The 12,768-nt window shown below is 42.9% G+C and overlaps 1 protein-coding gene across 2 annotated transcripts; it reads left to right on the top strand.

The window, feature by feature from the left end:
• The first annotated feature begins 8,051 nt into the window (after positions 1-8,051).
• Positions 8,052-10,492, top strand: LOC9641971 (folylpolyglutamate synthase). 2 transcript variants are annotated; one of them, XM_024672522.1, is made up of 14 exons: positions 8,052-8,327; positions 8,391-8,456; positions 8,515-8,624; positions 8,680-8,740; positions 8,785-8,880; positions 8,952-9,008; positions 9,078-9,138; positions 9,188-9,234; positions 9,276-9,353; positions 9,402-9,566; positions 9,630-9,842; positions 9,901-10,032; positions 10,075-10,302; positions 10,375-10,492. In XM_024672522.1, exons 1-14 carry the CDS (start codon positions 8,220-8,222, stop codon positions 10,435-10,437), a joined length of 1,485 nt encoding a protein of 494 aa, XP_024528290.1. In that variant the 5' UTR covers positions 8,052-8,219; the 3' UTR covers positions 10,438-10,492. The 2 variants fall into 2 exon arrangements, with proteins under 2 accessions (XP_024528290.1, XP_002961084.1); XM_002961038.2 differs by having other exon boundaries at positions 9,901-10,302.
• Positions 10,493-12,768: the final 2,276 nt, after the last annotated feature.

Below are 12,768 nucleotides of genomic sequence, written 5' to 3'. Positions count from 1 at the left end.
CAGCTATAGCATGGAAGAAATATAAATAATTTTGAAATCCATTTATTTACTAAACTTGAAATCCACATCTTTGTGATTCTATTTTTCATGTTCTCATTTTAAATTGGTTATATATTAAAAGAAAATTCAAGTGATATTGAAGCTTTATATTAAGTCAAGCAGGAAATTAAATAATAAAATAAACACATTATATTTTATTTTTATTTTCTATAACAGAATATAAAATATCAAACACACACATACACACACTATAAAGATATTTTTTTTCCTTAATCTAGTGGATTATTCACTTTCACAACAACAAAGATAAGAATGAATTATTGCTTTTACAAAAATGAAAGTAATTGAATTATTTTGAGAAACCAATACTACACAGTAGTGATACAAGCACAACAATAAATATTTCATCTAAGATAAAATAAAATAATTTCAAAATATCATAAAGTGTGAGGGCCAAGTGTACGGTTACGATGCCGTATACTAATATTAGCGTAGTGGATTTTGGTAGCTGTCGGATTGGTTTCAATCCGGACCACTCGCTCCTGTATATAAGCTAGGGTTTTTGGGTTAATTGATATGCACATTTCTGTATTCCCTTTCCATATTCCAGGCACTCACATTGGTGGAGGTGAGGGGCAACTTTGATTGTCCCTGAGGAGTGCTTGGATTTGGGATTTTGGTTTAGATCTAGCTTTTGCATCGTTTAGATCTAGCTTTTTCCATTTCCTTTCTTTTGGTTTAGATCTAGCTTTTTGTGTTGTCTAGATCTACCATTTCCTTCTAGCTTTTTGTCATCTCTCTTCTTTTGCTCTTTCTTTTTCGCTCACCTTCATGGCAGATCTGCAATCTCCTCCTTTGACTCTAGAGCAGCAGTTGGTACAATTGCTTGATGCTATGCGCTTGCAATTGAACAACCAAACTCAGTTGATGGCGGCGTTCACGGCACGTGGTACAACTCCTCCTGCTCTTGGTGCTAATCCTCGCGTACGGCCGGAGTTCTTTCGCGGGAATCCTGGGGATGATGTGTACCATTGGTTCGATCACTTCACGGTGATTGCCACATATCATTCTTGGGATGATACTCGACGTTTGCGTGAGTTTCCCACGTGTCTCCAAGGGACGGTGTTGCAGTGGTACAATGGTTTGAGCGCAGCCACTCGTGGGGATTGGAGTGTTCTCCCGGACGTCTTCAAACGCGCCTTCGGCCATGCTGATGATTGTGATGATGCTTTCCAACAATTGCATCGTCTTCGCCAAAGGCCATCTGAGTCGGTGATGCAATTTGGCGTTCGTTTCCGAAGTCTTTTGCTTCGTGCGGAGCCAAATATGTCGGAGCGGATCAAGCTAGGAATGTTGTGGCCAGCACTTCGTCAAGATCTTGTCGGACTTGTGCATGCACTTGCTCCTGCCACCCTTGACGATGCTCTTCGCTTGGCACAACGTTATGAGACGTCGCCTCTTCCACTTCTCGCTGCACGTCCTTCCGCTCCCCTTCCTATGGGTGATGGTCCTGTTCCAATGGAGGTTGATGCTGCTGCTGCTCGAGTCCAAGGACAAGCGCGAGGACGTGGTCGTGGCCGTGATGTTCGCTGCTAGGCGTGTGATGAAGTTGGTCATACTTATCGGCGTTGCCGTCGTTTTCCGGATTGGCGACCTCCATTTCCTGGGTGGAGACCTTGGCGTCAGCAACGTCCCGTGGGTGCTGCTGCAGTGGAAGGTCTGGACACCGAGATGCATCCGGGAAACGAGGAGTCGCGCGAGTAATGGAGGGACCTTGCGCGAATAAATCAGTGACCCCTCCATCTTTCTTTCGGGAGTATCATCAAGGGGTTCACTCGGCACCGGTTCATCCCGTGTTTACTTTCCAAGCTCGTTTTTATAACAAGAGGTCTCCTATTATTCTCTCCGTGTTGGTTGATACAGGTTCGAGTTTATCTTCTATTGCTCGACCTGTTACCACACGTTGTCGTCTACACTTGCGTCGTGCGGCGGAACCAGTTTTCATTCTTTATGGCAACGGCCGTACACATGCATGTGCACGGGATGAGGTGGACCTGGTTGTGCATGTGGGCGATCTCGAGCTTGAGTTGCAGTCGTTGCGGGTGGTGCCGAGTCAAGCTTTTGACCTCATTCTTGGTATGGATTGGTTGCAGCGCAATCATGCCAAATGTGACTTTGAGGCTTCTCCCCCTTGTCTCATACTTCCTTATGTTTCATCCATTCCTCTCACTTCCATACCTCTTTGTCCCTCTACTTCTACCTCTGCCTCCATTACTTTTGTTCCCCCACTCTTTCCTTCTGTGTTTCCATCTTGTTCTGCTTTTCCCTTTTCCGATCCCTCCGACGATCTTTGTGTTGCAGCAGTTGACCGGCTCATGAAGGAGTATTCTGATCTCTTTGAATTTGACCTATCATCTGGGGCCAAGATTGCCACACGTCATCCGATTCCAACCGGGGATGCTCGTCCAATCAAGGTTCCTGTTCGTCGTCGGTCACCTAAGGAGATCAAGATTTTACGAGCCAACGTCAAGGAAATGCTGGAGAAGGGTGTTATTCGGAAGTCACGGAGTCCTTGGGCATGTGAACCTCATCTTGTGATGAAGCCTGATGGGAGTATTCGTTTCTGCATCGACTATCGCCCGTTAAACGAAGTGACGATCCCAGATGTGTATCCTCTTCCTCACACTACTGATCTCTTAGATTGTCTGGGGCGAAGTCGTTGGTTCACCAAGCTAGATCTTGCTTCTGGGTATTGGCAAGTACCGATGGCCGAAGAAGATATTCCTAAGACTGCTTTTCGTACACCATTTGGTTTGTACGAGTTCTTGGTGATGCCGTTTGGTTTGAACAATGCTCCCGCAACTTTCCAGCGGATGATGGACGAGGTTTTTTGCGATATGCCGGAAGTGACTGCTGACTTCATTGATGATGTTTTGATCCACTCGGAGGGGACGTGGGAGGAGCACGTTCGTGATGTTTGTAAAGTGTTGGATCGGCTACGTGATGTTGGTTTAAAGCTGAAGCGGTCAAAGTGCGTGTTTGGGTCCAAGGACACAACTTATCTTGGGTACCGTATTTCTCGTGAGGGTTTGCAAGTTGATCCTAACAAACTTGTGGCTGTTCTAAAGTTCCCTACTCCGAAATGTGTGAATGATGTGCAGCGCTTTTTGGGTAAAGTGCAGTATCTCGGTCGTTTTGTGGATCATCTTTCCGATCGCACTACACCATTGCGAGCGTTGCTGAAGTCATCAACGTCATCTTTCATCTGGTCTTCGGATTGTGAGCGGGCGTTCATGGATCTCAAAGAGCTATTGACGACTCCTCCGGTTTTGGCATATCCTGACTACACTCGACCTTTTATTTTGCGCGTGGATGCTTCTGACATTGGTCTTGGAGGTGTGTTGATGCAAGAGAGCTCGAGTGTGCCTGGTCAGCGCCATCCCATTGCATACATAAGCCGTACATTACAACCAGCGGAGATGAACTACTCCACGACGGAGAAGGAGTGTTTAGCAGCAGTCTAGGCTTTCGAGAAACTTCATGCATATCTACATGGTTCTCGGACATTACTTGAAGGTGACCATGCTGCTGTTACTTCATTATTGAAGCGGAAGAACCTGGTTGGTCGTACGGCTCGATGGGCTTTGAAGCTTCAGATATATGATTTCGATGTTGTTCATCGCCCAGGGAGTTCTATGGCTGATGCTGATGCCCTTTCTCGAGCTCCTCTTCCTTCTCCACTCACTTCTCATGTTTCTGACGAACCTGTTGTTCCAGCGTCTGTGGATTTTCTAGATGAGGATTCTGTGCCGTCGGCGGTTGCTGTCCTTGACGTTCAGTGTCCACAGGGCACAGAGCAAGATCTACCTTCTCTTGATGAGGTTCGCGAGGCTCAAAAGATTGAGCCGTGGATTTGAAGGCTTCGAGATGGGTTTGAGAATCCTGCATCACTTGCTGATGACTTGCCTTTCCGGCATTTACATTCTCAATATCAGCTTGAAGATGGCCTTCTTTATTTTGTGGGGACGGATCCTGATGATCATTTACGGTTGGTGGTGCCTTCGGTGTTTATTCCGCGGTTTCTCCATGCCTACCATGATTCTCCTGTTCTAGGTGGGCATATGGGACACCGTCGTGTCACCGAGAAGCTGCGCAGGTCTTTCTATTGGCCGGAGATGCGACGTGATATTATCCGGTATGTGCGTAGCTGCGTTTGGTGCCAAGCTCGTAATACTCCCCCTTGTGCTGCGGAAGGACGGTTGGAGTCAATTGCAGTTTCCTGTCCGTTTGAGTTGGTGGCGTTTGATCTTATGGGACCTTTTCCACGATCGACTGCTGGCAATGAGTATGTTATTATTGCTTCTGACTACTTGACTCGTTGGGTGGAAGTTGGTGCTCTTGCTAGTGCCACTGCAACTGCTGTTGGATACTTCCTCCTCAATCGAGTGGTGTTCCAGCATTCTTGTCCAGAGCGGATTCTTTCGGATAATGGTCCTGCATTTATGGCTGAGGTATTTCATGTTTTGACATCTCGGTTGGGGATACGCCACACTTTTACGAGTGCTTATCATCCACAATCAGACGGTCTGGTGGAACGGCTCGTTCGGACATTCAAAGGGATGATTGCGAAGTATGTGAACTTTCAGCATTCGGATTGGGATGGTTATTTGCCATCTCTTCGGTATGCCTATGTCATAGGGGTGCAAAGTTCTGTTGGTGTTTCACCATATAAACTTCTATATGGTCATGATCCAATATTACCAACAGAGCTGGGTTTACCTTCGCGATTGCCACGAGCTCCTGATGCTAGGTCATGGGATCAGTATTTGACAAGCATTCTTCCACTTGTCCGAGCAGAGTCTGCCGAACACTTAGGCCGCATACAAGTGGGACAACAACGGCGCTACAACTCCCATCATCGTCCACCTGCGGAGTACAAAGTGGATGATTTGGTGTTAGTCCGTTTTCCCCATCTTACGGTACGTGGTTTGTCTAAAGGGCTCCTTGCGCAGTGGAAAGGACCGTATCGGGTGTTGCAGCAAGTTGGACCGCAAGTTTATGAGGTTCGGCATGACATTCAGCAGGCCGATCCTCCAGAGATTGTGCATGTGCAGCGGTTAAAACGCTTCATACAAAGGGATCAGGAGCAGTTAATACCGTCTACAGATCCGCCGATGCCTCCTCCTGACGTTCCTCCAGATCCCGGCCCATCTACAAGAGAACCCTGACGGTCTTCCATTATTCCGAGAGGAGGGGATGATGTGAGGGCCAAGTGTACGGTTACGATGCCGTATACTAATATTAGCGTAGTGGATTTTGGTAGCCGTCGGATTGGTTTCAATCCGGACCACTCGCTCCTATATATAAGCTAGGGTTTTTGGGTTAATTGATATGCACATTTCTGTATTCCCTTTCCATATTCCAGGCACTCACAAAAGTATAATTATTTTTTAAGTGCAATTATATATTTGAGTGGATTGTAAACATGGAGCAACCTAGGGAGACTTGATGATCCATAACCACCCTTTCTGTAGGTATTCAACAAACTGCCTATTAATCTCCTCATCTTTAGCAGGATTAGTGAGTTTGTTAGCTATAATTTTATTATTTTAAAAGAAAGTGAAAAAACATTTTTATACAAGATAGCTAAGGTTTTATAAATCAACTATTAAGTAATTTCAAAATGAGATATTATATTTTGAATGATATTTACTATTATAAAATAAAATTATAACTTTTTCAAACATTCAACTTAACATCAAACTCAATCACTTTTTTTGCCAAATCCTGCTGGGAGTAAAACATTAACTTAAATATGGATTGGATTCAATCTAATCCATTCATTCTTGAATCTAAAAGTGTAGCTACATTCTTTCTTATTGCCTCATCAAATAATGCCATAATTACTGCAATGCATTTAATTATTTTCCTTAAGTCAATTTTATTTATTATAGTATTTTTCACTTATTATGTAATCATTTTAATTAAATATCAAATTAATATTCATACATATAATATAAATAAGTAAAATATTATTATAATTTCATTTACTATAAATATAAGCTTAATTAATAAGAGTGATGTATTTAATTTTATATTTTACTTTTTCTTTTTAAATATTTTTATATTTTTCCCTTTTCAAGTAGCTTTATAAAATTTAAAAGAAATTTACATTTTCTTCATAGTAAACTAACATTTTCAAGAAAATATTTTCACATTTTTTGTCATACTTTTAAACTGATAAAAACTATCATTAATATAAATTATTATTATATAGTTTCAATAATGAATCTGTGCATGACTACATTCCTTCCTTATGTTTATATTTTATTCCATATTTCTTTTTTAAACAAATATATTTAGAAACTACTTATAATATGTGAGGTGAATATCAAAATATCTATAACTATCCATGATTGAGTTATAGAAATCTATTTGTAAACCGATGCTGGGTGAAAAAAGTCTATCCACACAATATTGCCTCTTTCACGTGGCAATATGTAATTGGGCCACATAAATTTGTACTTTGGAGGGGATATGGATATTGGTGGATGTGGCATCCCTCAACCCCATGCAGACACCTTCAACAACACTTATTACTCCAGCAGAGCATTCACCACGGCCAACACTCTAGTCTCTTACTTCCATAGATTCATCTTCCCTACCGAGATAAAGATTTCGAAATCAATAGAAAATTCTTCTCTTACAATTAGATTAAGTGTGGTAGTGTGAACATGCACGAAAAAGCATGCCTTGCTCTTCATTTCCATCAATGTGGCTCTCAATTCTTATTTAGATTGGCTTGCGAACACATCACTGTGATCATGGGAGTAGAAACCGTGGAATCGAGGCCGCAGCACTCCGCCTCGGCGTGTCCCGGGATCGCGAGCATTCCTTGAGCGACGCAAGGAATCTCCTCACCTCCAATCGCTGGAGTGGGCGCGGCCACGCTTGGAACGGAAAGATCGAGGTCGCGAAGAGGAAGAACTAGGACTCATTTGATTCTTTATATTAAACGGACGGTCAAGAGAATATTCTCTGTCCGTACTAGGCTTTGATTTGATTGCATCTTTTGTTACCATATAAAAGGGCCCTTTAGGATTCACACAATCAGGGTTTAATGGCAGTGATCGAGAGCGTGGACAAGAAGGCTAGCGCTGTGGCAGCGATGGACGCAATCAAGAAGGGAAAGAAGAGGCAGCGAGACAAGGAAGGACAAGCTGATACCAAGGCCAGTGCTCCAAAGAGAAGGCGTGAGTTTCAGGACGAGCCTCCCACCAAGAAAAATCTGAGCAGCAAGGTAACATACAAGATTGATGGGTTAGTTATTACTTCCCATAGCGATTTCCATGACTTCTGGCCGCGATCGACATCCAAGCTACCGGCACCAGACTACCTCCACTGCGCTGGAGCTCAAGAGCTTCACAACCTCCTCACCCAAGAGCTCTGCAGCAGAGACTGTGACGATTGTGCCCTGAGGAATGCCCAGCTCTTGGTGGTGATTGGCGGGACGAGATGCCACATGATGAGGCGACTCGAGGACTTGTGCCACTCAACTAGACGTGCCGGAGACAAGATCTGGTATGGAGTCCAGATTAAGGAAGGTGGAAGCTTGTGCACGCTGTTCAAGTATATGTTTGATGGGAGGAGCGCAAGCATGAGCCGGGACATGTCCAAGGAACTCCATGCCAAGGATTGCACAAACAAGACAAACAACATGATTCAAGAGATCCTCTCCCATGTCTCTGGGAACAAGAGCAACAGTTACTTCTCTCCAATCCGTGTGGAGAGCGTCCACCATTGACTGTAAGAATCACTCCTGTGATCAAAACCTTAGAACAATTGTGTTATTTTTTTTGTCTATCCCTGTCGATCGACACTGGTTTCGTAATCTTGTCTGCAGATTCTACAACCGTGACTCCCACCCACAGCTTTCAGTCTCATGATTTGTTTTTACCTTAAACACACAGATTATTCATGTTATTCGATATTTCGATGGAAAAGAGACCAGGCACTGCTGTTTCCTGGAGGAAAACTATAGTATTGTTTTTGGTTTTGAAGTCTTTTGCGCGGTCAAGCACGAGATTGTGCAGTGGAAGACTGGTGTTGACGTGAGAAGTTTCCAAGGGCAAAGCGTAAATCGACCGGCAAAGTTGCCACTTCGGTTGGGCTACTCTAGAGCTGTGCTAGAAAGCACTTCTTGTCGCAATGCTCGATCAATGGAGAGCTTCCAGCGCGCCATCGATGCGCTCGACGCCCTTCTCACGGCGCCTGGATCTCTTGCGCCCCTCGAGTCCCATGTCCAGATCACTTCACGGCATCTCAGGGTATAAAACGCAGTTTTTCGGGAGTGCTTTCAAGCAAACCATTGAACTTTTGCTGTGTGCTAGCATTTGGATTTGGAAGAACCACTGTCCGAGCTCAGTGTCATTCATGTGGCCGGGACCAAAGGCAAAGTAGAATGGATCATAAATTCCTAGTTTTTCTTTCCCAACGCTCTCGTTGTGAATTTAGGGGTCGACATGCGCTTTCGTGGAGGAGATACTGAGAGCTTCCGGGTTCCGGACGGGACTTTTCACTTCACCGCATCTACTGGACGTTAGAGAACGATTTCGTTTCGATGGGTACTGCATCGTTTTTTATTTGTTCCGACTTGTTTCTAAGTGGCGCTTATGCCAGGCAACCAGTCTCGCAGGAGCTCTTTGCCAAATACTTTTGGTGGTGCTGGGAACGTCTACAGGTCTGGATTAAGCTACAGTTCACTTCTAAAACTGCGATTATCAGGCTCTCCCAGGAGATAGTTTCCACAGTGGAGTTTCGATAGCGCGGGTTTCGAGGTTTCTCACTGTTCTAGCATTCAAGATGTTTATCTCCGAGAAGGTATCATCGTTGTCGGTTTCTTCTTCTTCTTCTGCTCTAGTCATGGGCTTATTATTTCTTGTATTTTGTAGGTGGATGTTGCAATTATAGAAGTTGGTCTTGGTGGTCGATACGACACCACCAACGTCGTAATACCTTCGCCTTTCATTCTTGGGAAAGAACAGTGTCTAACGAATTCTTGTGATTTTGATTCATAGGTGAAATCCCCGGTTGTCTGCGGAGTAACTTCTCTTGGTTACGATCATATGGAAGTCCTGGGTAGGCTTTTCTAACACAAAAGTTTTTGATATTTAACACACTGGTGCAGGAAGTACTCTTGGAGAAATCGCTTCCCAAAAGGCTGGAATTTTCAAGGTACTTCAAAAAGTTTGTGAAGTTTCTAAATTCCACTGTAGGCAGGTGTTCCAGCCATAACCGTGCCACAGGCGAGTGAAGCTTTAGATTCTTTGCAAAAGCGAGCAAAGGAACTCAATGTAATGACACTTTTTGTTCTTCCGATATTCTCTAATGTTGCTGGACAGATTTGCTTGGAAGTGGCAGCCCCTTTGACAGCATATGGCCTTGGAGACTTAGAACTGGGGCTCAAAGGCGAGCATCAGCGCGTAAACGCTGCACTCGCCGTAGCTCTTTGCAAACGCTGGGCCGGGAGTTCCGGACACAACGAGCACAAACTTCTCGTAGAAAATGTCCATCGAGACTCTTCCGTTCTTTAAAGGCAAACTTACAGTTTCTGTTTTTCTAAATCGCAGGCTATCGAGCATGCTCGTCTGCCTGATTCTTACATCACTGGCCTCGTCCAAGCTCGCTGGGAAGGAAGAGCACAAGTCATCCATGACAAGCTTTGCAGCAACCTTAGCTTTTACATCGATGGAGCTCACAGCCCCGAGAGCATGGAAGTTTGCGGCAAATGGTTCTCTTCAGCGTCCAAAGCTGATGCTTCTCCTTGTGGAGATCAGTGCAAGGTTTGTGAGAAACTCTCTCATTTTGACGATCTCTCGCTCTTCGCTCGCTACCGCACAGATTCTTCTTTTCAACTGCATGCCCAAGCGTGATCCACAGCTTCTCTTGCCACGCCTGAAGGAAGCCTGTGCTCGGGAGGAATCACCAATTCAGCTGGCTCTCTTTGTGCCACCATACTCGAGCAGCTTCTCGGTGAGGCACATTTGCACCGGGAGAGCTGACACTTCCTGGCAGGAGATCTTGTGGCGGCACTGGGAAGCACTGGAAGCAAGCAAAGATGATCACTGCTTCATCAACTCCAGCGAAAGCTCCAGCGTCGTCCAACAGCTGAAAGACGACGAAGGTTTTTCTCGAGACACGAGTTTGATGATTGGATCCTCCAGCGCAGTGTTGCCTTCGCTGCCATCATCGATACAATGGCTACAGCGTATTGCAAAAGGCTATCCTCAGCTACACTTGCAGGTACTCCAACGTTTTAGTCTAATTGTTCCTTTTTCTTTCTTCCCTTTCATTCCATAGCGTGTAATCTTCCAGGTTCTTGTCACTGGCTCTTTGCACTTGGTCGGAGATGTCCTAAAACTTATCAAGTATACTTGATAAGCTATGCATACTCGTAGTTTGCTTAGTGTAATCATGTTAATAACCACGTGATTTTTATTGGCGACATAATTCTTAATCTCGCCATCATCCAAATGTATGGCCATAACCAAGATAGCAACGACTAGACGTTCAACCTGGATGTAGATTAAGAATTCCCAACCAGCGGAGCTGACAAGGCTGCTTCTTAGTTTCTGTGATACGACCAGCTATGGCCCATCCTATATTCTCGATTACTCTGGTCAGTACCAATGCCATACAGATCGTGGCACCACCAAGTACTTTCAGTATGAGTTCCATGAGCAGGACCCCAATTGTTAAAAAAGCTTGTACTGTGATAAGAAAAAAGAGAGTTCCTAGAGAGTTCTATTATCCCATGAAAAATTAGTGGCAAACATCTAGAACACTAATATATATATATGGATGCAAATTGAGCCCTTGGTGTAAAAGAGTGGTAACTCTTATATGTAAATGATCTCAAAACAAATTGTTCATAACTGCCATAAATGTTGCAAAAGCATTAATGAGTCCAAAGGGCATGACTAAATATTCATAGTGGCCAAAAACAATCTGAAATGTTGTCTTCAATTCATCTCCTTCCTTAATTTAAATTTGGTGATAGTTGTTTACTTGAATGATATACTCATCTATAAGATTTGAGGAAGAACATGTCCACCTGCTATATAATATGCTTGATCGACTCAAGCAAAATGAGTTTTATTTGAATCTAAATAAAAGTTTCTTCTTTCAAGATTATGTTGAGTATCTTGGGCCCTCTAGAGGGATCACAATGGATGCTCATAAGGTTGAGGCCATGAGGACATGGTTAACTCCTCACAATCCACATGACATTTACTCATTTTTGGGCTTTACAAGGTTTGATCCTAGGTGTTAGGGAATTTTTTTTTATGGCATATCCTTAGTTTGTTTCATAAAAATGCTTTTCTTAAGTGGAATGAAATAGAAGCTTCTAGCTTTGCATAACTTAAGATGGTAGTGATGACAGTTCCTATCCTTATTTTTCTAAATTATGTAAAGTCCTTTATAGTGATGACAAATGCAAATGATGCTAGAGTTGGTGTTGTGCTTGTGCAAGACAATCATGTAATCACTTTTGAAAGCCACAAATTTTCAAGTGCTAATTCTCATTACTCAGTTTATGATAAAGAATTTCTTACCATGATTTATATTTTGCAAAAGTGGAAACAGAAATCCACACCAATCATAATGCACTAGAACATTACCTCACTGAGGTAGTTATGAATAAATAATAGGCTCGCTAGTTGGCTTTCTTTGCTAAATTTTGTTTTAAAATCATTTATATTCTTAGCAATAAGAATTTAGTGGCTAATGCACTAAGTTAGAGGGCACATACACACATATATTAATGTTATTTTGGTGGTTTTCATTAATTTTGCAGTGTCTTTTCCACATATGACTGATTATTATTTTAAGCTTATTGATGAGAGTTTTAAGCATGAGCAAATGTTCAAAGACTGAAATCTATTTGTATAAGAATTATTCTCTTTCTGAGTATTTGCTTTATTTCTATGATTGTTTTTGTGTTCTCTTGTGTAAGGATACTTGGACTATGCTTTTACTATGGCATGTTATTTGTAAACCGGTGCTGCAGGATATGTGACATTTCTTTATTGGTTTAGAACGAATATTTTAAGTGTAAAATTGGATATTCTCCTAGTGAAAACGCATATTCCCCATGTTAAATCGAATATTCTCCAGGTGAAAACTCATCAAATATTCCCTATAAATACTTGAAATATATTCCCCAGAATCTGATGCATTATGGGGTGTTCATGGCCATGCTTACACAGCCATCCAATGCAATCATAACATACCTAACATTCTTTCTTTGTGACTTAGATTTGGATTTTTGAAATTTTTTGACAAGCTCAGAATTTCTCAAATTCATGAACTTGCATAGTATTTGTCACGACTTTCACATTTCAGAAGCTCACAAATATTAGAAAACAAAAGTTCACTCATCTTCATTGGAGTTTTGTTTAAGGCTTATGTCTAAGAGTGTTCCATGTACGACTGTCCATGTATTGCGAATGGAATAGAAGCCTTAGAGTGTCTCTAAATTTAGTAGACAAATGCGAGCTCGAGATGCTCTCCTCTCAAGTTCCTATATAATTTTCTCAAATGCTTCACTTGCATTGCTGGCTATGGCAGCCAATTCCAATCCCTCCTCTCTTTCCAGTGATTACCAAAACGGTGGCATGAATTCCAGCTTACAGTTGATCAGAAACACGAGCAGCCTGGTGAATCTCTATGGCGAGTGCGGCTGCATGGGAGGGCTTTCGACCGGAT

The sequence above is a fragment of the Selaginella moellendorffii genome, unplaced genomic scaffold, assembly GCF_000143415.4.
Source record: "Selaginella moellendorffii unplaced genomic scaffold, v1.0 SELMOscaffold_0, whole genome shotgun sequence".
NCBI lineage: Eukaryota > Viridiplantae > Streptophyta > Lycopodiopsida > Selaginellales > Selaginellaceae > Selaginella > Selaginella moellendorffii.
The sequence above is the reverse complement of the archived record's forward strand: the minus strand, read 5'-3'. Positions and strand labels throughout refer to the sequence as shown.

What these genes read in the sequence shown, in the direction of transcription:
- LOC9641971 (XM_002961038.2), top strand. Translation starts at nt 8,220, where the DNA reads ATGGAGAGCTTCCAGCGCGCCATCGATGCGCTCGACGCCCTTCTCACG. An exon ending in AGATGTTTATCTCCGAGAAG is followed by an intron (nt 8,881 to 8,951) that starts GTATCATCGTTG and finishes TGTATTTTGTAG; the next exon opens with GTGGATGTTGCAATTATAGA. An exon ending in CGATCATATGGAAGTCCTGG is followed by an intron (nt 9,139 to 9,187) that starts GTAGGCTTTTCT and finishes ACACTGGTGCAG; the next exon opens with GAAGTACTCTTGGAGAAATC.